The sequence below is a fragment of the Salmo trutta genome, chromosome 19 (assembly GCF_901001165.1).
Source record: "Salmo trutta chromosome 19, fSalTru1.1, whole genome shotgun sequence".
NCBI lineage: Eukaryota > Metazoa > Chordata > Actinopteri > Salmoniformes > Salmonidae > Salmo > Salmo trutta.
The window spans coordinates 21629131-21656212 of record NC_042975.1 but is presented as its reverse complement, the minus strand read 5'-3'; the positions used below and the strand labels follow the sequence as shown (position 1 = coordinate 21656212).

The window sequence follows — 27082 nt, the reverse complement described above, 5'->3', positions numbered from 1 at the left end:
CGACTGTACAACCATCAAGATTAATTGTCAGATTTAACAGAAGATCTCTTTGTTTCTTGGGACCTTGAACAAGCATCTCTGTTTTGTCCGATTTTAAGAGTAGAAAGTTTGCAGCCATCTACTTCCTTATGTCTGAAACACAGGCTTCTAGCGAGGGCAATTTTGGGGCTTCACCATGTTTCATTGAAATGTACAGCTGTGTGTCGTCCGCATAGCAGTGAAATTTAACATTATGTTTTTGAATGACATCTCCAAGAGGTAAAATATATAGTGAAAACAATAGTGGTCCTAAAACGGAACCTTGAGGAACACCGAAATGTACTATTGATTTGTCAGAGGACAAACCATTCACAGAGACAAACTGATAACTTTCCGACAGATAAGATCTAAACCAGGCCAGAACTTGTCCGTGTAGACCAATTTGGGTTTCCAATCTCTCCAAAAGAATGTGATGATCGATGGTATCAAAAGCAGCACTAAGATCTAGGAGCACGAGGACAGATGCAGAACCTCGGTCTGACACCTGTTGGGGATACGGGGTAGCAATGAACCCTGAGACGGGATTGCTAGCAAGGCTGGAAATTCAAAACATCAAAAATCTAATAATTTCAATTTCTCAAACAATCAACTATTTTACACCATTTAAAAAGATAAACATCTCCTTAATCTAACCACATTGTTCGATTTTCAAAGAGGCTTTACGGCAAAAGCATAAAGTTAGATTATGTTAGGACAGTACATAGCCACAAAAGTACAAACATCCATTTTCAATTCAAGGTCAGGCGTCACCAAAAGCAGAAACCAGCTAAAATTATGCACCAACCTTTGACAATCTCCATCAGATGACACTCCTAGGACATTATGTTATACAATACATGCATTTTTTGTTCCATCAAGTTCATATTTATATCCAAAAACAGCATTTTACAGTAGCGGTGAAATTCAGATTTTTTTCTTCTCTGAAATGCTTCCGGTGAACAACGTTACAATTTACAAAATTACTATTCGAAAACATTGGTAAATTATAATATTGTCATTCAAATAATTATAGTTTAACATTTCGTAAATGCTACTGTATTGCCAGATTTCAAAATAACTTTACTGGGAAATCACAAGTTGCAATAAACCGGGTGCTGTGCTAAGAACAATAGGCTAGGCTATATAGGTTAGCATCATCTTGTAACAACGTAATATCAATAATACTATTGTCAATAATCCCTTACCTTTGATTATCTTCATCCATTGGCACTTCCAGGAATCCCAGGACCACAACAAATGTGGTTTCTTTTGACAAAGTTCATAATTGATGTCCAAATAACTCCAAGTTGTTCCATGTTGTTAGCGCTTCGGTGGCTACTAAAAAGTAACGCGGGGGGGGTGTGAAGTCACGGCGAAAAGTTAAAAAAGTTTAAAAAATAATCTATTTACGTTCGTTCAAACATGTCAAACGTTGTTTAGCATCAATCTTTAGAGCCATTTTTAACGTGAAACATCAGTAATGTTTCAACCCGACCTCTCCTGTGTCTAGAAAAACGTTTTTGAAAAATGTCTCGCGTCTCATGATTGCGAAGGTGCAGGCAATAATGGAAGTGACGACATCCCAGGGACGTCAACTTCCCTGCATTCTAATTTGGTCTCTGTTAATCATAGACGCTTCAAACAACTTTATAAAGATCGCTGACATCTAGTGGAAGCCGTAGGAGTTGCGAAATGAATCCTTTCTCACTGTGGTATCTATTAAACAATGACACAAAAAAATAGTACAGCCACAAAATTCTTTTTTTCTCTCAGGTTTTCTCAGGTTTTTGCCTGCCATATGAGTTTTGTTATACTTACAGACACCATTCAAACAGTTTTAGAAAATTCAGAGTGTTTTCTATCCAAATCTGGTAATAATATGCATATCCTAGCTTCTGAGTTGGTATAGGTGGCAGTTAAAAATGGGCACATATTTTTTTCAAATTTCTCAATACTGCCCCCTAGCCCCAACAGGTTTCACAAGTGCAGTCTCAGTGCTATGATGGGGTCTGAAACCAGACTGAAGCGTTTCATATACATTGTTTGTCTTCAGGAAGGCAATGAGTTGCTGCGCAACAGCTTTTTAATTTTTTTGAGAGGAATGGAAGATTCGATATAGGCCGATTAGTTTTTTATATTTTCTGGGTCAAGGTTTGGCTTTTTCAAGAGAGGCTTTATTACTGCCACTTTTAGTGAGTTTGATACACATCCGGTGGATAGAGAGCCATTTATTATATTCAACATAGGAAGGCCAAGCACAGGAAGCAGCTCTTTCAATAGTTTAGTTGGAATTAGAGGTCAACTGATTATGCTTTTTCAACACCGATACTGATACCGATTGTTGGATGCCCAAAAATGTCGATACCGATTAATCGGCTGATTATTATTGTGATTTTTTTTTATATGTGTATATATATATATATATACATATACACACACACACACACACACACACACACACACACACAGCTCTGAAGTGACAACGATACTGAAGAGTCTGCTTAGGAGACAAATACTCTCAACTGTTCGAATAATAAAAATAGAGTTTAAGTTACCTGTGATGAATGCTGAAAACAAAAACTGTAATTTATATATGCAGGAAATCCTATTTTAATAATGAGCATGGTAAGAATTGACTACCAAAGTGTGAGTCATAATTCCCATGACACCTTCTAGCAAAATTTGAAAAGCGGTTCCTTCATTTATTCCATAGGATATTTTTAGATTAACTTAAAATAAGGTCTGTGTTTGATTTAGGCTTACACCACCTTGCCAATTTTATAACTGTGTAGATATCCATAGGATATAACTCTGATCAATATAAGCGAAGATCATTTTTTTTGTAGAGTGGATTTATGAAAATATGTTGACAAACGTTACCTAGTGAGATTTACACGGGTATCAAAACGCCGAGGCGGTTTAAGCACAAAACACAGACCTTATTTGAAGTAGATCAAGACATTCTCTATGGAAGACATGAACAGTAAAATAACGAAGGAACCCCTTTCAAGTTCAGCCGCAAGTTATTACAGGAATTATGATGCATCGACTATTTCTCTCTAAACCATATACCTTTGACTATTACGAGCCTGCTGCTGCTTACCACCGCTCAGTCAGACTGCTCTATCAAATATCAAATCATAGACTTAACTATAATATAATAAACCTTAGGTCATTAATATGGTCAAATCCGGAAACTATCATCTCGAAAACATTATTCTTTCAGTGACATACGGAACCGTTCCGTATTTTATCTAATGGGTGGCATCCATAAGTCTAAATATTCCTGTTACATCGCACAACCTACAATGTTATTTCATAGTTCCGTAAAATTCTGGCAAATTAGTTCGCAACGAGCCAGATCTGTATACCCTGATTCTGCGTGCAACGAACGCAAGAGAACTGACACAATTTCAACTGGTTAATATTGCCTGCTAACCTGGATTTCTTTTAGCTAAATATGCAGGTTTAAAAATATATACTTCTGTGTATTGATTTTAAGAAAGGCATTGATGTTTATGGTTAGGTACAGTCGTGCAATGATTGTGCTTTTTTTCGCAAATGCGCTTTTGTTAAATCATCCCCGTTTGGCGAAGTCTGCTGTCTTTGTTAGGAAGAAATAGTCTTCACAGTTTGCAACAAGCCAGGCGGCCCAAACTGCTGCATATACCCTGACTCTGTTTGCAAGAGAAGTGACACATTTTCCCTAGTTAAAATAAATTCATGTTAGCAGGCAATATTAACTAAATATGCAGGTTTAAAAATATATACTTGTGTATTGGTTTTAAGAAAGACATTGATGTTTATGGTTAGGTACACGTCGGAGCAAAGACAGTCCTTTTTCGCGAATGCACACCACATCGATTATATGCAAAGCAGGACAGGCTAGATAAACTAGTAATATCATCAACCATGTGTAGTTAACTAGTGTTTATGATTGATTGATTGTTTTTTTTATAAGATAAGTTTAATGCTAGCTAGCAACTTACCTTGGCAATTTAAAGCAGGTGGTTAGAGCGTTGGGCTAGTTAACGTAAGGTTGCATCCCCAAGCTGACAAGGTAAAAATCTGTCGTTCTGCCCCTGAACAAGCCAGTTAACCCACCGTTCCTAGGCCGTCATTGAAAATAAGAATGTGTCCTTTAACTGGCAAGTCAGTTAAATAAAGGTAAAAAAAAAAATCAGCCAAATCGGTGGCCAAAAATACCGATTACCGATTGTTATGAAAACTTGAAATCGGCCCAATTAATTGGCCATTCCGTAATTTGCTTTCTAATGATCATGATCTTTTCCACAAAGAAGTTCATGAATTTATTACTGCTGAAGTGTAAGCCATCCTCTCTTGGGGAATGCTGCTTTTTAGTTAGCTTTGCGACAGTATCAAAAATACATTTAGGATTGTTCTTATTTTCCTCAATTAAGTTGGAAAAATAGGATGATCGAGCAGCAGTGAGGGCTCTTCGATACTGCACGGTACTGTCTTTCCAAGCTAGTCGGAAGACTTCCAGTTTGGTGTGGCGCCATTTCCGTTCCAATTTTCTGGAAGCTTGCTTCAGAGCTCGTGTATTTTCTGTATACCAGGGAGCTAGTTTCTTATGACAAATGTTTTTAGTTTTTAGGGGTGCAACTGCATCTAGGGTATTGCGCAAAGTTAAATTGAGTTCCTCAGTTAGGTGGTTAACTGATTTTTGTCCTCTGATGTCCTTGGGTAGGCAGAGGGAGTCTGGAAGGGCATCAAGGACTCTTTGGGTTGTCTGAGAATTTATAGCACGACTTTTGATGCTCCTTGGTTGGAGTCTGAGCAGATGTTGCGATTGCAAACGTAATAAAATGGTGGTCCGATAATCCAGGATTATGAAGAAAAACATTAAGATCCACAACATTTATTCCACGGGACAAAACTAGGTCCAGAGTATGACTGTGGCAGTGAGTAGGTCCAGAGACATGTTGGACAAAACCCACTGAGTCGATGATGGCTCCGAAAGCCTTTTGGAGTGGATCTGTGGACTTTTCCATGTGAATATTAAAGTCACCAAAACTTAGAGTATTATCTGCTGTGACTACAATGTCCGATAGGAATTCAGGGAACTCAGTGAGGAACGCAGTATATGGCTATTCTTTGCGAGAAATTGCCAAGAAACTAAAGATCTCGTACAATACCGTATACTACTCCCTTCACAGAACAGCAAAACTGGCTCGAACCAGAATAGAAGAGGAGTGGGAGACCCTGGTGCACAACTGAGCAAGAGGACAAGTACATTAGAGTGTCTAGTTTGAGAAACAGACTTCTCACAAGTCCTCAACTGGCAGCTTCATTAAATAGTACCTGCAAAACACCAGTCTCAACATCAACAGTGAAGAGATGACTCTGGGATGCTGGCCTTCTAGGCAGAGTTCCTCTGTCCAGTGTCTGTGTTCTTTTGCCAATCTTAATCTTTGATTTTTTTGGCCAGTCTGAGATATCGCTTTTTCTTTGCAACTCTGCCTAGAAGGCCAGCATCCCGGAGTCACCTCTTCACTGTTGACGTTGAGACTGGTGTTTTGCGGGTACTATTTAATGAAGCCAGTCTGAGATATGCTTTTTCTTCGCAACTCTGCTTAGAAGGCCAGCATCCCGGAGTCGCCTCTTTACTGTTGACGTTGAGACTCGTGTTTTGCGGGTACTGATTACACTTTGGATCAGTACACCCAGTCATTACAGAAGATACAGGCGTCCTTCCTAACTCAGTTGCCAGAGAGGAAGGAAACCGCTCAGGGATTTCACAGAGGGTGTGGTGACTTTAAAACAGTTACCGATTTTAATGGCTATGATAGGAGAAACTGAGAATGGCTCAGCAACATTGTAGTTACTCCACAATACTAACCTAATTGACAGAGTGAAAAGAAGGAAGCCTGTACAGAATAAAACATATTCCAAAACATGCATCCTGTTTGCAACAAGGCATTGAAGTAATAATGCAAAAAATATGGCAAAGCAATTCACTTTTTAACCTGAATACAAAGGGTTATATTTGAGGCAAATCCAATACAACATATTACTGAGTACCACTCTCCATATTTTCAAGCATGTGGCTGCATCACGTTATGAGTATATCGTTAAGGACTGGGGACTTTTTCAGGATAAAGAATTGATGAAATGGAGCTAAGCCCAGGCAAAATCCTAGAGGAATACCTGGTTCAGTCTGCTTTCGACCAGACACTGGGAGATAAATTCACCTTTCAGCAGGACAATAACCTAAAACACAAGGCCAAATCTACACTGGAGTTGCTTTCTATTCAGGCTATAACACGACAAAAGTCAAGGGGTATGAATACATTCTGAAGGCACTGTATGTGATATGTCAAAAGAGATTAGTGCATAAAGGTTAAATACAGAAATTGGTTAACTATTTAACTAACTATTTCTATTGGACTTCTATTGCCATATATTGCCATTGGAGTTCAATTTAGGTCATTTTAAGACTTAGGTGATTGCAGCACAAAACCAATTTGGATAGTATTTGCTTGTAATATTTATACAAGTAAGACATGCATTTTTTAACAATTGCTTCTACTATTGTAGCAACTGGCAACTCAAGACCACAAGCTGTGTTCCCGTAATGAATAAGGGTGTCAATTTAAGCTATTTGTTGTCTGTTGAATCAATGAGTGGCCATGCCAACAAACAGTACATTTACATATCCTGGTTCATAGAATGTTAATTGTTAATATTTCTAAATATTTCTCTCCCTGCAGCTCTCTCAAGGAAAAACACAGTACATGAATGTTATTGTATTTAATTCAACTCGCTATCATTAAACCATGAAAGACATCATTAAGTGATGTACCAGACCAAAGTACTCCCATGGAGCTTTGCTCAATTGTAGTTGAATGTTCTCTACTGCATAACTTACTGGGTTTTACTGTTTAATGCATAACGTATGAATTCAAGTAAATACTATATGGTGTCTAATATAACTTATATGTTTATTAGGTGAACGGAAGAGTTAAGGATGATTTTGTATACTGTAAATATGGCGTCTGTCTGTTGGATGGTGATATGGAATCTCGAGCAGAATAGTTGTTATTCTATTAAATATCCCTCCACTCAGGTGGCTGACACTTTGTTAGCTCAGGGTATACGATGGCAATGTGGCCTCACAATTAGAGGCCAAGGCAAGAGCCCAGCCCACGTAGTCAATAATGAGAATGTTGCTTGGGGTGCAAAACAGTGGCCTTCTGGTCTCTGCAAACACCCTTGAAGCACAGACATCACTCCCATACTTTTTATCAACTCATTATTCTGCGGTATCTATCGCCTTTCGATGTCCCCCTGGAACAGATGATTTTGTTGGCTGTTTATTTAACTGTGTGTGTCCAAGTTCGGCTTGGTCTCTGGCGGTAGGCGTTGCTCTGTATAAGTATCTGTCTCAGCCCTGATTCCTGAATGAAGAGTTGAGGGCACAATAAGTAACACTTATTATCAAGGGACACATGGAGGTATGCTCGAGTTCACCACCATATTTTTGATGGAGGCCTCTGGATACAGAATTGATAGGCTCAGTAAAAACCTGCTGGATGTCCGCTCCAGTTAAAAGGATTTATGGTGTAAGAGCTCATACTGTAGTCATTAGGGACGAATGGAGAGGCAGCAACACTGGATGGCATACAGACATGGCTGTCCTCCCTGCAGCAGTCGAAACACAATCTCAAAATGACATAATTATTTTAGAAACAAGAGAGTGTGAGCTGAGGAAAGCAGAGGGAAAAAGGGAGGGAAGACTTTTGTTTGTGAATGCAGTCATTGCCAAGCGACATCAGAGTGTTTGGTATCATTGAGAACTGCTTAATCTTGTGGTTGTCAATGGTTCCAATACATTGCCTACACTTCTGCTGCACATTACCACTCAGACCAGATTACTAACTGGTGGTGGTGAATTAGCTGCTTCTTTAGAGAATGTCCCAGGGAAGCATTATCCTCACTAGCTGTGTTGTTGTCAAACTGTTTCTAATTCTAATGCTCACATGCCCCCATCACTTCCATTGATTGTTAGGTTGTGGTGGCTAAAGTTAGCTGAAGTTGGTAGTGGCTGTTCAAAGAAAACCGAACCATGGATTACAGTTTCTCCAGGCCCATAGACTACTTTCAGGGTGAGGAACCATCTAACATCAAGTTGTAAAATAGTGAACTACTCTTTTAAGGCAAGCTTTCCTCTTTTGACCTTGTGATGTGTCTGAATTTTTCTGTGAAGGAGGGGTTTGCTAGGGTGTGCCCTCATACTGTAGTTCATCAGAAACATAATTCAACTAGGCATTGTACTACCTGGCCTATACTGGAATCATGTGATCTGAACTAAGTGATATTTGCATATTTTTGCAACATTTATTTCAGTGTTTAAAGCTCAGAATACTCCCAAACTATGGGTTATTTGTTGTGTTTCAAATATTCCATACACTTTTCACATCTCCATGTTTTACCCTGGTAACAGCCATTTAATCCTCTTGGAATAATGATTGAATGTGGTGAACACTGTTAAACTGACGCTTTGTGCTATCAGTGATTCACATTGACACCCACCATTGTACTGTGAAGCAAAAGCCTTGACACCGGGTTACAAGTGGCTCTGACAACTATCATAGATTCCCTATCATTAATTGTGATAATACAGTAACATGCAGCGAGACTGTGTACACGTTCAACACTGCTGACCTTTCTCTTGAATAAATGAATACCTAATGAATAATTCATCATCATTATTTGTTGTATTATTTTTCTGCCTTGTTTTCGGAGTAAAAGTAATACACATGCCACAACCACGCGTGACCTTCTCATGGAACAATGATGAATATTAATAGAGCACTATTTTTATGACAAAAGTGGTCACAGTGCTGTATGTGATTTAACATTATTTACGTTATTTAGATTAAGAACAAATATGTGATGTTCCTGTAAGTATTTCAGTCAAAACATTTTATTAGTGGTTATAGTATTTCAATTACAAGAAGAGGGATTGAACTCATCATGGTCCATGGTCCAGACTGAAGGTGTCAGTAGCTCTCCAGGACCAGTGTTGGACATCTCTGCTCTGTAGATATTCAACTTACTGCCAGTTTCATTTGTTGTCAACTGCAACATGAAACAAACTTTTACAGCAAGGGTAGTACTAACTGGTTTAAGGGAAGCGGGAGGATTTATACTGTTCTCTCTGTCCATCTAATCGGTCTTCTTTAACTTAATGTAATACATGTGAACATTGATTACTAAGACAACTTAGTAACTGCATGCCAAGGAGAGGCAGATGACTAATTGAATGTAGTTGGTAGTGTGGATGGTATGACCATTTAGAGATCATAAGGCAATCCATAGTAAGTTATTTATCATGTCAGATAAATAAAAGCACAACCAATCTTTCAAAACAACCTTTAAGGCAAGCTTTCCTCTTTGTTGCAAAGTGAACAAAGGGTCACTGAACTAAAACACTCCAATAGGCTGTATTGCTGGACAGAGCAAAGGTTATTGGCCTTTTGTCATGAATATAACTTTTTTGTTTTACTGTTGAATATTGTTATTTCACTTTTCCTTAGGTAATACTTTTTGAAGAAATCAGTCGTTAACCTTTAGCCTTAGATTTGCATCACAAATTGTACAGTTCTCTAATAGTTTTGATATATGCCCACGGAGACTCGCTCTTCCTTGTCCCCGTTTGGTATGCGCTGGAAGTCGAATTGGTATTATGAGCATTATGATATTCCTCCTCTGAAGTTCATTGGATTGAAGGTTAGGCAAAGAGGTTAGGATCCAATAATCTGTCTTGAATATAAATCACATGTTGTTTGTTACCACCAGTTCTCTTGGGGACTCAGAGAGAAATCAGTTTAGGCTTCTCTCTTATTCAAATAAATGGTTCGACTGGGCTTTTCCACAAAGCATGCCTACTGGAGAATGCCAAGGATATGCAAATCGGACTTGGCGAACATTCTCATTGTAAATTGAAATTTAGCACAGGTGCTGACATTTAAATCAATGTATCATGATAATTGTGACAGAATTAATTTGCAAAATACTAAGCATACGTTTTGTTTCCATAGAATGCTTGAATCATTTCTAATGAGCCTCATGTATGTAATTTGGTGTTGAGTGTGCATAAAAACAATTTATGATCCAAAAATTACCACCAATCAATAGACACACTGGATGTATGAAAATAGACGCTAATGTACAGTGCCTTCAGAAAGTATTCACACACCTCAACATTTTGTTGTGTTACAGCCTGAATTTAAAATTGATTAAATTGAGATGTATTGTCGCTGGCCTACATACAATACCCCATAATATCAAAGTGGAATTATGTTTTCTAAATGTTTACAAATTAATTAAAAACTAAAAGCTGAAATGTCTTGAGTCAATACGTATTCAACGCCTTTGTTATGGGAAGCCTAAATAGGTTCAGGAGTAAAAATGTGCTAAACAAGACACATAATAAGTTGCATAGACTCACTCTGTTTGCAATAATAGTGTTTAACATAATTTTTAAATGACTACCTCATCTCTGTACTCCACATATACAATTATCTGTATGGTCCCTCAGTCGAACAGTGAATTTCAAACACAGATTCAACCACAAAGACCAGGGAGGTTTTCCAATGCCTCGCAAAGAAGGGCACCTATTGGTTGATGGGTAAAACGAAAAGGGGTCATTGAATATCCCTTTGAGCATGGTGATGTTACTAATTACATTTTGGATGGTGTATCAATACATGCAGTCACTACAAAGATACAGGCGTCCTTCCTAACTTAGTTGCCCGGGAGGAAGGAAACCACTCAGTGATTTCCCCATGAGGCCAATGGTGACTTTAAAACAGTTACAGAGTTTAATAGCTGTGATAGGAGAAAACTGAGGATGGATCAACATTGTAGTTACTCCACAATACGAACCTAATTGACGGAGTGAAAAGAATAATCATATAATTTCAGTAGTCCTCTATTATGATTAATTTTTTTCTATCTCGCATAGCTTATTAGTACACCCTTGTGGTTGAATATATATGTATCTATTGTAGGTCCTAGGATACAACAATGAATAATGTGGAACAAATAAATACCATCAAAGGATACCTTAAAATGTACAATAATGAGCACCTTGTGAAACAGCTGTGAAAACCAATCTGGCAATATTTAAGATTTTTAAAACATTTTAAAATGTTTGTTTTTTGGTACAGTTAATCATAATTTTATTTTCACAGATTTTTTTGTACACTCACATGGCAATCTTAGACTAAAATACTGAATTCTGGTGTGTGGAATATTGAGGATGTGGTTGCTGTGTGGGTGGGAGGTTCAGCCTGTCACTTGTTCTCAACAGCCAGTCTCGGAAGGGGAACTTGAAGAGGGAGACTGCAAAGTCCAGGCACTAATGCTTTCTTTGTTCTGAGTGTTTGCAGTGCTAGTGTTTTTATTTAATCTGTGTATCTCGCATGCTATGTGCCCAGTATGATAGAGCAAGAAAACTACACCCACTCCAATTCTCATACCGCCCCAAGAGATCCACAAATGACGCAACCTCAATCGCACTCCACACTGCCCTTTCCCACCTGGACACATTCTATGTGAGAATGCTATTCATTGACTACAGCCTAGCGTTCAACACCATAGTGCCCACAAAGCTCAACACTAAGCTAAGGACCCTGGGACTAAACACCTCCCTCTGCAACTGGATCCTGGACTTCCTGACGGGCCGCCCCCAGGTGGTAATGGTAGGCAATAACACATCTGCCACGCTGATTGTCAACACTGGGGCCCCTCAGGGGTGCGTGCTTAGTCCTTTCCTGTACTCCGTGTTCACCCACGACTGCATTGCCAAGCACGACTCCAACACCATCATTAAGTTTGCTGACGACACAACAGTGGTAGGCCTGATCACTGACAACGATGAGACAGCCTATAAGGAGGAGGTCAGAGACCTTGCAGTCTGGTGCCAGGACAACAACCTCTACCTCAATGTGAGCAAGACAAATGAGATGATCGTGGACTACAGGAAAAGGAGAGCCGAACAGGCCCCCATTAACATCGACGGTGCTGTAGTGGAGCGTGTCAAGAGTGTCAAGTTCCTTGGTGTCCATATCACCAACAAACTATCATGGTGTGTGTGTGTGTGTGTGTGTGTGTGTGTGTGTGTGTGTGTGTGTGTGTGTGTGTGTGTGTGTGTGTGTGTGTGTGTGTGTGTGTGTGTGTATGTGTATGTGTATGTGTATGTGTATATATATATATATATATATATAAAACCATGCCAAATCTTTTCAGTCTCCTGAGGGGGAAAAGGTGTTATCGTGCCCTCTTCTTGACTGTCTTGGAGTGTTTGGACCATGATAGTTAAAAATATATATATTAGGGAGTGGATCAGCTTTAATATTACGGATAAATTGTTGATTCCATCAATTTAATTGTCTGCATCATTTCCAATCCACCATAGATTTTAGGGGTAAATATTATATATATATATCCATACGTATCCATACATATATGGACAACACACCCGTGACAGAGTACAGCATAAAGATCCAGAATGTGAATGTACACGATGAGGGGTCCTACGTGTGCTCAATCCTCACAAGCACCACACCCAAATCATCCAAAGTGCATCTCATCGTTCACCATCGAAAGCATCCGGACCATTTGCATCACCGCCTGGTATGGCAACTGTTCAGCATCCGACCATAAAGCGCTACATAGGGTAGTGCGTACGGCTCAATACATCACTGAAGCCAAGCTTCCTGCCATCCAGGACCTATAAACTTTCGGTGTCAGAGGAAGTCTTTGACTCCAGTCACCAAGTCATAGACTGTTCTCTCTGCTACCGCACGGTAAGCGGTACCGGAGCTCCAAGTCTAGATCCAAAAGGCTCCTTAACTTCTTATGGATGGTGGCAGTATTCAGTCGCTTGGATGACTGACATGCCCAGAGTAAACTGCCTGCTACTCACTCCCAGAAACTAAGATATGCATATTATTAGTAGATTTGGATAGAAAACACTGACGTTTCTAAAACTGTTTGAATGATGTCTGTGAGTATAACAGAACTCATATGGCAGGCAAAAACCTGAGAATAAATCCAACCAGGAAGTGACTTGTAGTTTTTCTATCAAATCCCTGTTCAAACTACAGTGTCTGTGGGGTCATTTTGCACTTCCTAAGGCTTCTATTGGCTGTCAACAGCCTTTAGAAACTTGTTTCATCCGTCTACTGTTACTGGGCAGAGAATAGGAGCTCAGTCAATCAGTGGACTGCCTGGGAGCAGTGAGTTGTTTACTGCGCGGGCACGCTTGCGCGTCGTAATGAATACGCTATTGTCCGGTTGGAATTTTATCAAAGTTTTATGTTAAAAATACCCTAAGGATTGATTGTAAACATCGTTTGACATGTTTCTACGAACGGTAATGGAACTATTTGACTTTTTGGCTCTGGTTCTACGCTCACGCGTTATGCCTTTGGATAGTGATCTGAACGCGCGAACAAAACTGAGTATTTCGAACAAAAATAACATTTATTGTGGAAGTGGGGGTCCTGGGAGTGCATTCCGACGAAGTTCAGCAAAGGTAAGGGAAGATTTATAAAACTAATTCTGATTGTAGTTGACTCCAGAACTTGGCGGGTAACTGTATAGTTTGCTTTGATGGCTGAGCTCTGTACTCAGAATATTGAATAATGTGCTTTCGCCGTAAAGCTATTTTAAAATCTGACACAGCTGTTGCATTAAGGAGAAGTGTATCTATAATTCTTTCAATAACTGTTGTAAATTTTATCAACGTTTATGATGAATATTTTTGTAAATTGATGTGCTCATTCATCGGTTGTTTTGGTGGGAATACATTTTCTGAACATCACGCGCCAATGTAAAATGGGGTTATGGATATAAATATGAACTTTATCGAACAAAACATACATGTATTTTGTAACATTGAGTCCTGAGAGTGTCATTTGATGAAGATCATCAAAGGTTAGTGATTTATTTTAGCTGTATTTCTGGTTTTTGTGACACCTGTCCTTGCTTGGAAAATGGCTGTGTGGTTTTTCATGTGTAGGTGCTGTCCTAACATAATTGAATGTTTTGCTTTCGCCGTAAAGCCTTTTTGAAATCGGACACTGTGGTTGGATTAAGGAGAATCTTATCTTTAAAATGGTGTATAATACTTGTATGTTTGAGAAATTTTAATTATGAGATTTTTGTTGCTTTGAATTTGCCGCCGTGCACTTTCACTGGCTGTCCTCATATCGATCCCGCTAACGGGATTCAAGCCATAAGAATTAAAAGCTTCTACCCCCAAGCTATAAGACTGCTGAACAATTAATCAAATGTCCACCCAGACTATTTGCTTTGTGCCCCCCATGCTGCTGCTACTCTCTGTTATTATCTATGCATAGCCACTTTAATAACTCTACCTACATGTACATAATTACCTAAATTACCTGTCCACCAGGGGCCCCGCACATTGACACATTGACTCTGTACCGGTACCCCCTGTATAAATCCCCACTATTGTTATTTACTGCTGCTCTTTAATTATTTGTTATTCTTATCTCTTACTTTTTTTTAGGTATTTTCTTAAAACTGCATTGTTGGTTAAGGGCTTGTAAGTAAGCATTTCACTGTAAGGTGTTGTATTTGACGCATGTGACAAATAACATTTGATTTGATTTGGTCGGTCAGACATCACTCGATGAACACCACTCGATTGTGCTTCACAACAGAATGGACACAATAGAACACTGTAAAAATATGCTGGAATGCATAACACTCATCCTCTCTCTGTTTTCTCTGTTTTCCTCACAGATGTACTGTGGATAGCAAGGTATCGCGGGTGGCTTGGCTCAACCGCACCACCATTCTCTACGCGGGGGCTGACAAGTGGTCTCTGGACCCTCGAGTGGTCCGAATGGACAACACACCCGTGACAGAGTACAGCATAAAGATCCAGAATGTGAATGTACACGACGAGGGGCCCTACGTGTGCTCCATCCTCACAAGCAACAAACCCAAATCATCCAAAGTGCATCTCATCGTTCAAGGTACTGCACTTCTTCTTCTCTCAGATTCTGTCCGTTTACATAGTTCACTTGTGGTTTGTGATGAGAGTTTTGTCAATTTTCCTTCTAGACGCATAGGGCAGAATAGATATCACTGTCTTTGCTTGGTAGTCTGACTGACTTTAGTGTTAAGTTTGCAGATGCTATATTTCAAACTCGGGACTGTGATTGTTTTGACTTAACCGGTGGGAAGGCATGAGAGATAAAGAGAAGGAAAACTTCTTAGTCGCATTCGCCAGGATGATCTAATTATCTGAAACTTGCCAAACGTGACTCCCTGAGATGAAATTGGGATTTAATCTAGGTTTAATTTCAGATCGTTGATAGATATTGATTTGGTGGACACAGCAAGTGGGAGAATACCGTGGCCCCGTTTCAGTGCAAGGGCTTACTAAATCAGCTGTCAATACCTGGACTTTTGTTATCATTTACAGTGAACTCAATTTTCTTCTCACTCAGTTTACAAAAACAATTAGCACCACTGCCCTTTGTCGGCTTTAGTGGTACAGATCATGTAGACACACTCATTTGACGTTTAATTAAAACATGTAAGATCTTGCATTTAGAAAGGGACTAATGCCACAACAAACAACAGTATGCATGGAATCATAAAATAATTTACATTAGACATTATTTGGCAATGTCTATTTCTTGCTCAACAGAGTCCCCAAGGGTTCTTTATTGTCGTATTTGAAAATGCAACTTTTTTCTAAGAAAACAATGTATTATCTGTTACTCATTAACCTATTGAATTTAGCCCTGACACTAATTACTGGGAAAATAAATAAAATAATTGCCAGTTATTTACTTTAGCAGCGGCTTGAACACAGAACAAATTACTGTACTTAAATCATTATTCCAAACTGTAATTAACAGATCATTGGAAGGAATTCCGGCTACTCTGTATAATTACACTTCATAATATGTTAGTAATTTATTATATGCTGCTGCTACTCTGTACTTCATTTTACTCTTATTATTATCTATCCTGATGCCTAGTCACTTTACCTTGCCTTCATGTGCATATCTACCTCAAATACCTCATACCCCTGCACATTGATCGGGTACTCCTTGTATATAACTTCATTCTTGTGTATTTTATTCCTTGTGTTAATATATACACTACTGTTCAAAGGTTTGGGGTCACTTAACAATTTGTTTTGTCCATTAAAATAACATCAAATTGATCAGAAATACAGTGTAGACATTGTTAATGTTGTAAATGACTATTGTAGCTGGAAATGGCTGATATTTAATGGAATATCTACATAGGCGTACAGAGGCCCATTATCAGCAACCATCACTCGTGTGTTCCAAAGCCACGTTGTGTTAGCTAATCCAAGTTTATCATTTTAAATGGCTAATTGAAAACCTGTTAGAAAACCCGTTTGCAATTATGTTAGCACAGCTGGAAACTGTTGTTCTGATTAAAGAAGCAATACAACTGGCCTTCTTTAGACTAGTTGAGTATCTGGAGAATCAGCATTTGTGGGTTTGATTACAGGCTCAAAATGGCCAGAAACAAAGACTTTCTTCTGAAACTCGTCAGTCTGTTCTTGTTCTGAGAAATGCAGGCTATTCCTTGCGAGAAATTGCCAAGAAACTGAAGATCTCGTACAACACTGGGTACTAGTCCCTTCACAGAACAGCAAAAACTGTCTCTAACCAGAAGAGGAGTGGGAGGCCCCGGTGCACAACTGAGCAAGAGGTCAAGTACATTTGAGTGTCTGGTTTGAGAAACAGACTTCTCACAAGTCCTCAACTGGCAGCTTCATTAAATAGTACCCGCAAAACACCAGTCTCAACGTCAACAGTGAAGAGGTGACTCTGGGATGCTGGCCTTCTAGGCAGAGGTCCTCTGTCCAGTGTCTGTGTTCTTCTTTTTTTGGCAACTGCTCGGCATCCGACCATAAGGCGCTGCAGAGGGTAGTGTGTACGGCCCAGTACATCACTGGGGCCAATCTTTTATTTTTATTGGCCAGTCTGAGATATGGCTTTTTCTTTGCAACTCTGCCTAGAAGGCCAGCATCCCGGAGTCGCCTCTTCACTGTCTAAAGAAGGCCAGTTTTATTGCTTCTTTTATCAGGACAACAGTGTTCAGCTGTGCTAACATAATTGCCAAAGGGTTTTCTAATTATCAATTAGCCATTTAAAATGACAAACTTGGATTAGCTAACACAACGTGCCATTGGAACACAGGAGTCATGATTGCTGATAGTGGGCCTCTGTACGCCTATGTAAATATTCCATAAAAATCTGCCATTTCCAGCTACAGTAGTCATTTATAACATTAACAATGTCTATACTGTATTTCTGATCAATTTCATGTTATTTTAATGGACAACTAATGTGTTTTTCTTTCAAAAACAAGGAGATTTCTTAGTGACCCCAACATTTGAACGGTAGCGTATATATATGTTTTACTCTGCATCGTTGAGAAAGGCTTGTAAGGAAGCATTTCACGGTTAATTCTACACCTGTTGTATTTGGCGCATGTGACAAATCAAATTTGATTAGATTTATTGTGGTTTAGTAGTGGAAGCTTTTGGCACGGATTGATTTTAATTCTACCTCATAATATTTTCGCACACTTCACTATTAGATTGTAAAGGTGTTTGGTCTAGGATATAGAAAAAAAACCTCAAGAAATCAGATTAAAAAAAAACAATACTTCATGTTTTATGATGGCAGACTTTTTCCTTTACTTTTCATTTTCCTAAATGTTACCCTCTAAGATACTGCACAACTCTTAAGTTGGTGTGTACAACATGGCTGAACTTGTCGGGTGCTTTTATTGTTAGATCTAAAGAGACTTCTCCTGGAGAGCAGCACTCTTGAGAATTGCTGTGTGAGAGTGAAGGTGACTCATGGGCGCCAGGCCGTTGGTTCACGGAAACCAACACAGCACGGCAGCCCTTCACTGCACCTCAGCTTTTAATATTTCATGCTGTGTTTAGCCATGAAATGCTTCACAAAAAAATGCTATCACATTTCTCTCCTGCAAGCTCTAAACGGCACCGCACTGCTTTCTCGGCCTTCCTGCCTATTTATACAACACAAGGAAGAGGTAGGAGTAGAATTGTTCTTGTCTCTCTACAATTACTGTATACCTTATGCAGAGTTACAGTAAAACACATGTATTTCTGCAAATGGATGTTTTGGATTATGATCTGCTTGGATATTGCTGTAATGTCAAAACTGCGTCTATTTTGGTTTAGAATGAAGCCAACTGGAAAACCATATCTTTGCGAAAACTGCATGCACTTCCAAAACATCAATCTGTGATATTGATTAGAAGTAATTCAATAGGGGACAAGTAACGAAGGAGAATGTACAGGAGCGCCAGACAGAAACCTTAAACTTGGATTTTGCCTCAAACTTTGAGCTTTTCATTTTGTAGAGAACACAAAGAAGCATTGTAATAGGGCTTTATAAGGGGACAAAGGTCATTTGATCGTTGCAGAAGCAGCATTTGACTACAATTATCTCTCAACTATTTAAAACTGAGATAAGTGAGTGAATCACAGTTTTGTATTCACAAGACATCAACGCCACTTTCACAGAAAAGCCAGACTTTATTGGAAGCCATGTTTTGTCAGAAATTCATAACATTCACTTCTGTTTCTTAGTAAGATTTTATAGCTGTAACCTTCATCCATGCTTCTCAACCTGGAATCTCTATTAGTTATTATGTCATGAAAAATTCTTAGTCATTCTAACTTGTTTCTCAAACCTGATCTCACATAGATACACAAGGCGAGTTGTGGCATAACGTGAACACGCCCCCAAGTAGGGTACAGCCGTAGGGTACTCCCGTTACGCCCATCCTAAGCAAACTGACACTTTTTTGTCGTTTCTATAAACGTTTTCAGCAGAGGCACGTCTTTTATTAACATACTTGGCTGTCACACCAACACCAACCGGCTGTTTCACCGGTTAGCTGACGTTAATCTCAATCTAATTTGCTAGTCTTAGAAATGTTGCGTAACTACTTCCGGTCTTTGCCTGCCCTTGAACAGACTAGGTATTTAGAAAAGTTGATTCTTGTTGGCTTGCCTATATGTCCATTCAACTTGCCGGAGACCAGCTGGGGAGACAACCCTACCAAATGGCCCAAAGTAGACTAAGGAAATATCTATACCTATTTGGTGGAATCTCCAGGTTTGCATAAATATACAAGTGTTGAAGAATATTATAGCTGTTATTTGGACAAATTCATCTCACTAGTCCTTTATACAAGCTGTAGAAAGGCCCATGGAGTTGGTGGAATCATCCTTTAATTCATGGCCACTTGCTCAGCTGGGCCAGGGGTGCTTTAATTAGGTCAGGTGGAAATGTCCGACAGATCTCAACTCATTAAATGGAGGAAATCACCACCGCCCGACCACGCTGCCTTCTCTTCCTCAACTCCGTCTAACCCACACATTCTGTGAGTCCATGAATCAACACAAACTACCAAGTAAATATACCACTTTGTGGTTAAAGGAATTCCTGCCTCGGTCTCATCCATTCCTCTGTCACCTGACCCGTGACCCGTGACCACCTGTTCACCTTCACTATTGTCAGTCATCCAACCTGTACAGCTACCCACACAGATTCCAATAATCTTTCACAAGCTAACTAGCAAACTTTATGCAATACACATAGCTAGTTAGATACAAACAAGTGTTAGCGACTTACCGGTGATGAAGTGCTTCGAACACACATAAATGTATCGAGTAACCGGAGCCCACAGCTTTCCATCATCATCATCATCATCATTGCGGAAACCATGAGGTTCGTCTAACCTGGTCCTTGAGCAGTTGATGAAACTTAATTTGGTGGTGTTTTCTCCCAGTATTGTTCAGACAAAATGGTACGCAACAGCTTTTCGGCATCTTAAAGGCAGGGTTAGCTAGCTAGTTGAAGAAAGTCAGTCAGAATCTGCTCTTTGGCTGGTAATTGTGGCGTATATTCCATGCAAAGGTATATCTGTTCAAAGTGTTTTTAAGCATGATGTAGTGTGTTAAGACGACATGGAAGTATGTTAAAAACGACCAACCAAGCATATACAAAATGTTTATAGAATGATAAAAAAAAAAGAATACAGCCATTGTCGGGTTATGAGTAAAGTAGGCAATTTAACATAGGAGAAACGGGAGTACCCTACGGCTGTACACTGCTCGGCGGCGTGGTCATGTTAAGCCTCACCATGTGTATCTATTGTGAGTTATAACATTGATATGGATTTTTAACATAAAACCACAGAAGGCAGAATAGAGCGATTACCAAATAGCTCACCTCAGGAATATCATCAACAAAAAAACATTCTACAAAGGCATTTATCTCTACTACAATAAGCATTGTATTGTATAGACATTTTATAACATTAAAAGGTCTTTCATGTGACCCTTACATTGAAAGATGCTGAACCTATTTCATTGGCATTTCATATTGAGATACACTCCATACCTGATCAACTTGTCTGTAAGTCTCTTTATAAGAAAACCCAATGAACTCTTACTAACAAGTGAAAGTGTGCTTCTAGATGTTTCCGAAATGTGAAAATGTAGTCTAATTAATTACATGAAGAAAAACAATAGATGGAGGGCTATACCGACATGGTCTATTTCACTTAAAAGCCAAAAGTCCATCATCTCCCTTAGCTAACTAAACACTTCAGTCCTAAATCAATTGTATTTGTCAAATTCTTCGTAACAACAGGTGTAGACTAACAGTGAAATGCTTACTTACGTGTTCCTTTCTAACAATACAGAGTTAAAGATAAAGTAAAAAAATATATATAAATAGTGACCCGAGGAATAAATACACAGTAAATAACCAATAACGAGTAAAAATAAAAATGGGTATATACCAAGAGTACCAGTACCTAGTTAATGTGCAGGGGTATGAGGTAATTGAGGTAGCCATGTAAATATACTGTAGGTAGGAGTAAAGTGACTAGGCAACAGGGATAGATAATAGACTGAGCTGTAGCAGCAGCGTAAGTGGAGCAGCAGCGTGTGTGTGTGTGTGTGGCATAATTATGTATGGGTGCGCATGTTATATGTTTGTGGGCGTATGTAGTGTATTCGTGTGTGTGTTGGGGTGTCATGGTAAGTATGCAGGTAGTCCGGGTAGCCATCTATTGGTTCCAGACTTGGTGCGCTGGTACTGCTTGACGTGCGGTAGCAGAGAGAACAGTCTATGGCTTGAGTGGATGGAGCCAATTTTTGGGGCCTTCCTCTGTCACCGCATTGTATAGAGGTCCTCGGATGGCAGGGAGCTAGGGTCCCAGTGATGTACCACACATTTCTTGAGGATCTGAGGGCCCATGACAAATCTTTTTAGCCTCCTAAGGGGGAAGAGGCGCTGTCATGCTCTCTTCACAACTGTGATGGTTTGTGTGGCCCATGTGGACACCGAGGAACTTGAAGCTCTCGACCCGCTCCACTACAGCACTGGAAATTAAGATAATTGATTGCACCCAAATTGGCCATTTTAATTTATAATATTCATGTAATCTTCAATAAAAATAGTACCTAACATTAGATTTGAACCATCATTATTTCTAACAATGAGTAAGACATGAGGAATCCAATTAATTATTATCAGACACCCAAAGACCCCCACACCATTCCCACCCCAACAACTGGCTTGACCACACAATTTATTTTCATCATGAGCAAAAGCAATTGGTTTTCTACCCAAAGTTGCAAAGAAAATGTTGTGATCCATTTAATAAACATAAAGAGACCAGCAAAATGGATATAAGGGAATAGACAGAACTGCAGCATCTAGTAGGCAAAGCTTGGTACTTTCACACCAATTTATGGTAAAGAATGCAAGTGACTTCAATGGCTGATTTCTCTGAACAGGGGAATAAAACATCACCAGCAATACATTACAAAGGTTGAATAAGAAATACTCCAAGCAGCAGCTTCATAGTACTTGTCAGACATAGAGAACTGATACTTTATACTGGTTGTTGGGGTGGAATTGGCGTGGGGGGTCTGTGGGTGGCTATTGATAATTTTATTGGATTCCTCATGTCTTACTCATTGTTAGGACGAATGATGGTCCAAATCAGATGTTATGTACTATATTTATTGAAGATTATATGAATCCTATAAATTAAAATTGTCATTTTGGGTGCAATTAATATAGCTTAATTTGTCAGAGATCAAATTATAAATTCAACAAAATAATGTTTCAGGAATGGTAATCTTATCTGTTTCTAATTACAGAAACGCTTTCAGAACGATCTGAAATGTTGGTTGACATGGCTTGCTGAAATTACATGGAATGAGCCGTGAGGGAGAGGTTGTTGTCCTGGTACCACACTGCCAAGTCTCTGACTTGCTCCCTATAGGCTGCCTCATCGTCGCCGTAGATCAGTCCAACCACCGTCGTGTCGTCAGCAAACTTGATGATGGTGTTGGAGTCGTGTGTGGCGGCGCAGTCATGGGTAAACAGGTAGTACAGAAGGGGACTAAGCACACACCCGTGAGGAGGCCATGCGTTGATGGTCAGCTTGGCGGATGGGTTGTTGCCTACCCTCACCACCTAGGGGCGGCCCGTCAGGAAGTCCCAGACACATTTGCAGAGGGAAGTGTTCAGTCCCAGGGTCCTGAGCTTGGTGATGAGCTTGGTAACACTATGGTGTTAAATGCTGAGCTGTTGTCAATAAACAGCATTCTTACAAAGATATTCCTTTTGTCCAGGTGGGTGAGGGCAGTGTGGAGCGCAATAGAAATTACGTCATTTGTGGATCTGTTAAAGTGATATACGAATTGGAATGGGTCCAGGGTGACTGGGATGATGGTGTTGATGTCAGCTATGACCAGCCTTTCAAAGCATTGCATGGCTATAGATGTGAGTGCTACGGGGCGATTAGTCATTTAGGCAGGTTACTTTGGCATTCTTGGGCACAGGGACTATGGTGGTCTGCTTGAAACAAGTTGGTATTACAGACCAGGTCCCGGATAGGTTGAAAATATCATTGAAGACACTTGGTATTCCGTCTGGCCCCACGGCATTGGGAATGTTAACCTGTTTAAAGGTCTTACTTACATCGGCTATGGAGAGCAAACTCAGACAGTCGTCCGGAACGGCTGGTGCCGTCATGCATCGTCCAGTGTTGCTTGCCTCGAAGAGAGCATAGAAGGCATTTAGCTCGTCTGGTATGCTTGCAGCTGGGCAGCTGGGTTTCCCATTGTAATCTGTGATAGTTTGCAAGCCCTGCCACATCAGTCAAGCGTCAGAGCCAGCGTAATAGGATTAGTAGTAATAAAAACTGTAGTCAGCCAACCAAGTAGGAACCCAGCCAACCAAGTAGGAACCCGGCAGGAGAGAGAGATTGGGATGTCTATAAGGACAGTACTGCCTTAGTGGTCCTTCTGGCCCCCACAGGCCCTCCCGTCTACCACCGCCACTGAAATGGAGTTCCATGTTAACCTGCACAGAGGGAAGGCCTCCAGTCCAGAGGGAAACGTCAATCAGCCAAGTGACCTTGTCCACTGATACCACCAGGAATAAGGCACCTGCTTCCATGGTGACTGTACGGAGAAGCTAAACCTGAGCCAACTGCATTCAAGACACACTACCAAAAGGAATATGTTATCTAAAGTAAAGCTCTTTGCTGCATACCTTATTAAGTTTACTTCCAGGACTAGAGTTGATGGAAGTGGAAAAGAGCGGGAATGTGAGGAGTGGAAAAGAGCTCAACCGATACCCCTATAAATTTGAGTGCATTCTGATTCTCAGATTTGTTAAACTCATGGTAATAGCAGCTAGAAAATGAGGCTGAGTTGTGGTGCAGAGACGGGCCAGGTGTGTTTTGCAATGTTTAACTCCCTTTTGGTACCATGGGATGTACTGCCGTCACACCAGTGCAGACAGTGACTCAGAAGTAAAAGGGAATTAGGTTTGCTGATCATATACTCAATACTATACTCAATACAGTGCCCATGGGAATCATTTAGAATCACACATCTAATAGATTACACCAGCATAGCCTCCTCTAACACACTGGAATACCTGTCATTTTTGCTTTTTCAGGCATCTATGCCACGAGAGAAAGGCATATTTACACCACATCTCAAAATCTACTTGACATCACAATCCATTAGGGGTGTATGGGAACCTCGGTTTGGTCCATGCTGTGAACCCGAGTGAATACATAACAAAAATATATCAAATGAATTGACGCAGCAAACTGTCATTTTGTAAGACGCAGCCGGAACTAGTTCTGTACGATGGTGAGTGGTGGGGTTGATAATCCAGAATTGGAGGATCCTGCATCTTCGTTTAACTCCAGTTTGGAAAATGTTGGCTCCCCAGTAGATTACAACGGCGATGGACAGAGAGTTGTGGATAAAACGTTAACGGTATGTCATTCTCAACGGGAATAGCCTATGCAACTGCCAACACCTCAAATATGTCGACACATTTACGTTGACATCATCCCAGTATACTGGAGCATCACAACATGTCTCCCCTCTGTATTCAAGCAGCCCTTGGTAGCTGACTCTGACCGGGCCAAAGAAATTACAAGAGCGATAGATAGGCTATGTTTATATTTTTTACTGTCTTTAGTTTATAGCTGCAAATATGGGGTTTCAGCACCTCGTGAAAGTGCTCGGGCCACGTTACAAACTTCCCTCTTGCACTTATTTCAGCAAACAGGTAGTACCCGTATATAATGCAAGCAAACCAAGTTTTCAATGAACTGGCCAATGCACCCTGTGTTGCGCTTACTTAACAGTGCCCATCACATTACCCCGCAGTGGGAGAGACACGACTCCTTTATGAGAGTCACGACTCCTTTATGAGAGTCATAAGTGTACATCTGGCACTGAAGGAGGCAGTGTCATGGTGTGTTCGTAACCAAGTGGGATATAGGGATTTACCACATACGACTGGGAAAAATCCCCTTAAACGTCCCTCAAACTCGTAACTACTAGTGGGAAACTTGTCTATCAACCTGAGCACCCACTTCTCCCACATGGTGACCTCTGACATCACCTACTAAGGAAATGGACTCTATAACAGCATTTTCGGCAATTGGATGCAAAAAAATATATAATTACAAATCGCAATCTGCTAAAGTTGTTTCTATAATTTGTATACAAGCATGACAGCTATACTTTTAGTTTATGGTTGACACAGCTTGTTGGCCATTAGCAAATTGCCGTTTCTCAACAAGTTCAAATCACATGACTGCATCCAACTGATATTTACAAATTAACAACTGGTAAATTCCAACCTCCCACATGGTTACAAAGGCAGCATCAGAGTGGAAACTTGAGAGGCCCAACATAACAATCTGGTCACAACAGACAATGCCAGGAACATTGTGAATGCTGAACATTGTGAATGGCATTTAATTTTCCTGCTGTACTGAAACCAAACCGTGAACTCAAATGGGTTTGGGGAACCGTTACACCCCTACAATCCATACAAATCAAATGGGACTGCCATTTAAATCTGTTGGTTTAACATGAATGATTTACGTTGTTTTGTTAAATATGAGTTATTAATAAGTGATACAGAGCAAGTGCATTTTGGAATGTTTATCTATGAGGTTGTTGTTTGATCTCAAATCATTTTTTCATAGATACTATATTAACATGTGCTGTCTAGTTAAAACCATGTAACTGGCACCTACTACCGCTTTGTTCTCTAACTTTACATTTTAGTAGATTTATAACTTAGATAAGAGTATGTAGCATAAGGATGGGTCGTATCTGACAGAAATTACATGTGGATTCAATTGCCTGTAAATGGGATTCGGTGAGTGCTTCGAGACAACGCTAATCCGTTAAGCCTTCCCAACGTGGCGAATGTGCATGGACCCTGATCGTGGGGTGCTTGGTATGGCACTGGCCACTCATATTAGACATAGTGAAGAGGCCTTTAATTCTGATGGCCATTCCGGGGTGGTCTCGAAACGTATGCTTTCTCCAGAGAAAAATGTCACGCACAATATGATGTGTCAAAGGGCAGGTGTAAATCAATTCAATGATAAAGCCCTCTAAACAGACTACTGGATCCTCTATGGTTTCCTCAAATGTAATGATGTGACTGTGTTTTTAGATTAGTCTTGAGTCCTCTCTAGCATAAGGGGTGTCTAAAAGAAAAAGGATTGGCCTCTCAATTTAATGCACATTGGCGTAATAAGCTTTAGGACTCATTATTGGATGGAGAGGAGCCTCTTCTCTAGTCCATCAAAGCAAGTAATGAGGCATTTGAAATATTCAGGCAACATTAGGAGAATAGAAATTGGAGCCAGCTTCTAAGCTTTTGCTTGTGTAACACATTAAGAGGTGCTCTCTTCATCAATTTCTCACCTACTGAGTTCCTAGGCTATTTGGTCTGCTTTTCACTGCTTTCCCGTTAACATTTACATTGTAAGACTGTATTAGAGTGGGCGTGCACCAGGAGCACATTCAAGGCTATTTTGCCAAGCTTTCTTTTTGGCTTTTTTCCGAAGGCAAAGCACCTATGTAAAGCTTAAAGGGCGACTGCACTTCCTAATTTGGCCTCGTTTTAGATTTGGTTCATTAAGAAATGGTAGCGGCCTTGACAGAATTTAAATGTGAGTTGCTTTCGGAGTGTGGTTTGATATGACTGTTTCTCGCAAAGATATGACATGACTGTCTCTCGCAAAGAAGGGCAACTATTGTTAGATTGGGGGAGGGGAAGCAGACATTGAATATCCCTTTGAGCATGGAGAATTTATTATTTACACTTTGGATGGTGTATCAATACACCCAGTCACTACAAAGATACAGGCGCCCTTCCTAACTTAGTTGACGGAGAGGAAGGAAACCGCTCAGGGATTTCACAATGATGCCAATGGGAATTTTAAACCAGTTACCAATGGCTGTAACTGGTTACCAAACCAATGGCTGTAATAGGATAAAACTGAGGATGGATCAATGACATTTATATTAGTGATTTATTATATATATATATATATAGATATATATATATATATATATATATATATTACTGGAAAATAA

At 39.9% G+C, this 27082-nt stretch overlaps 1 protein-coding gene across 2 annotated transcripts in view; it reads left to right on the top strand.

Moving 5' to 3' along the window:
- Positions 1–27082, top strand: part of LOC115154170 (opioid-binding protein/cell adhesion molecule) — a 377660-nt gene that overhangs the window by 271084 nt on the left and 79494 nt on the right. For both annotated transcript variants that reach the window (XM_029700129.1, XM_029700128.1), the window contains one exon: positions 14824–15059. In XM_029700129.1, coding sequence (XP_029555989.1) covers positions 14824–15059 — 236 coding nt within the window. The remainder of the gene's footprint in view (positions 1–14823; positions 15060–27082) is intronic.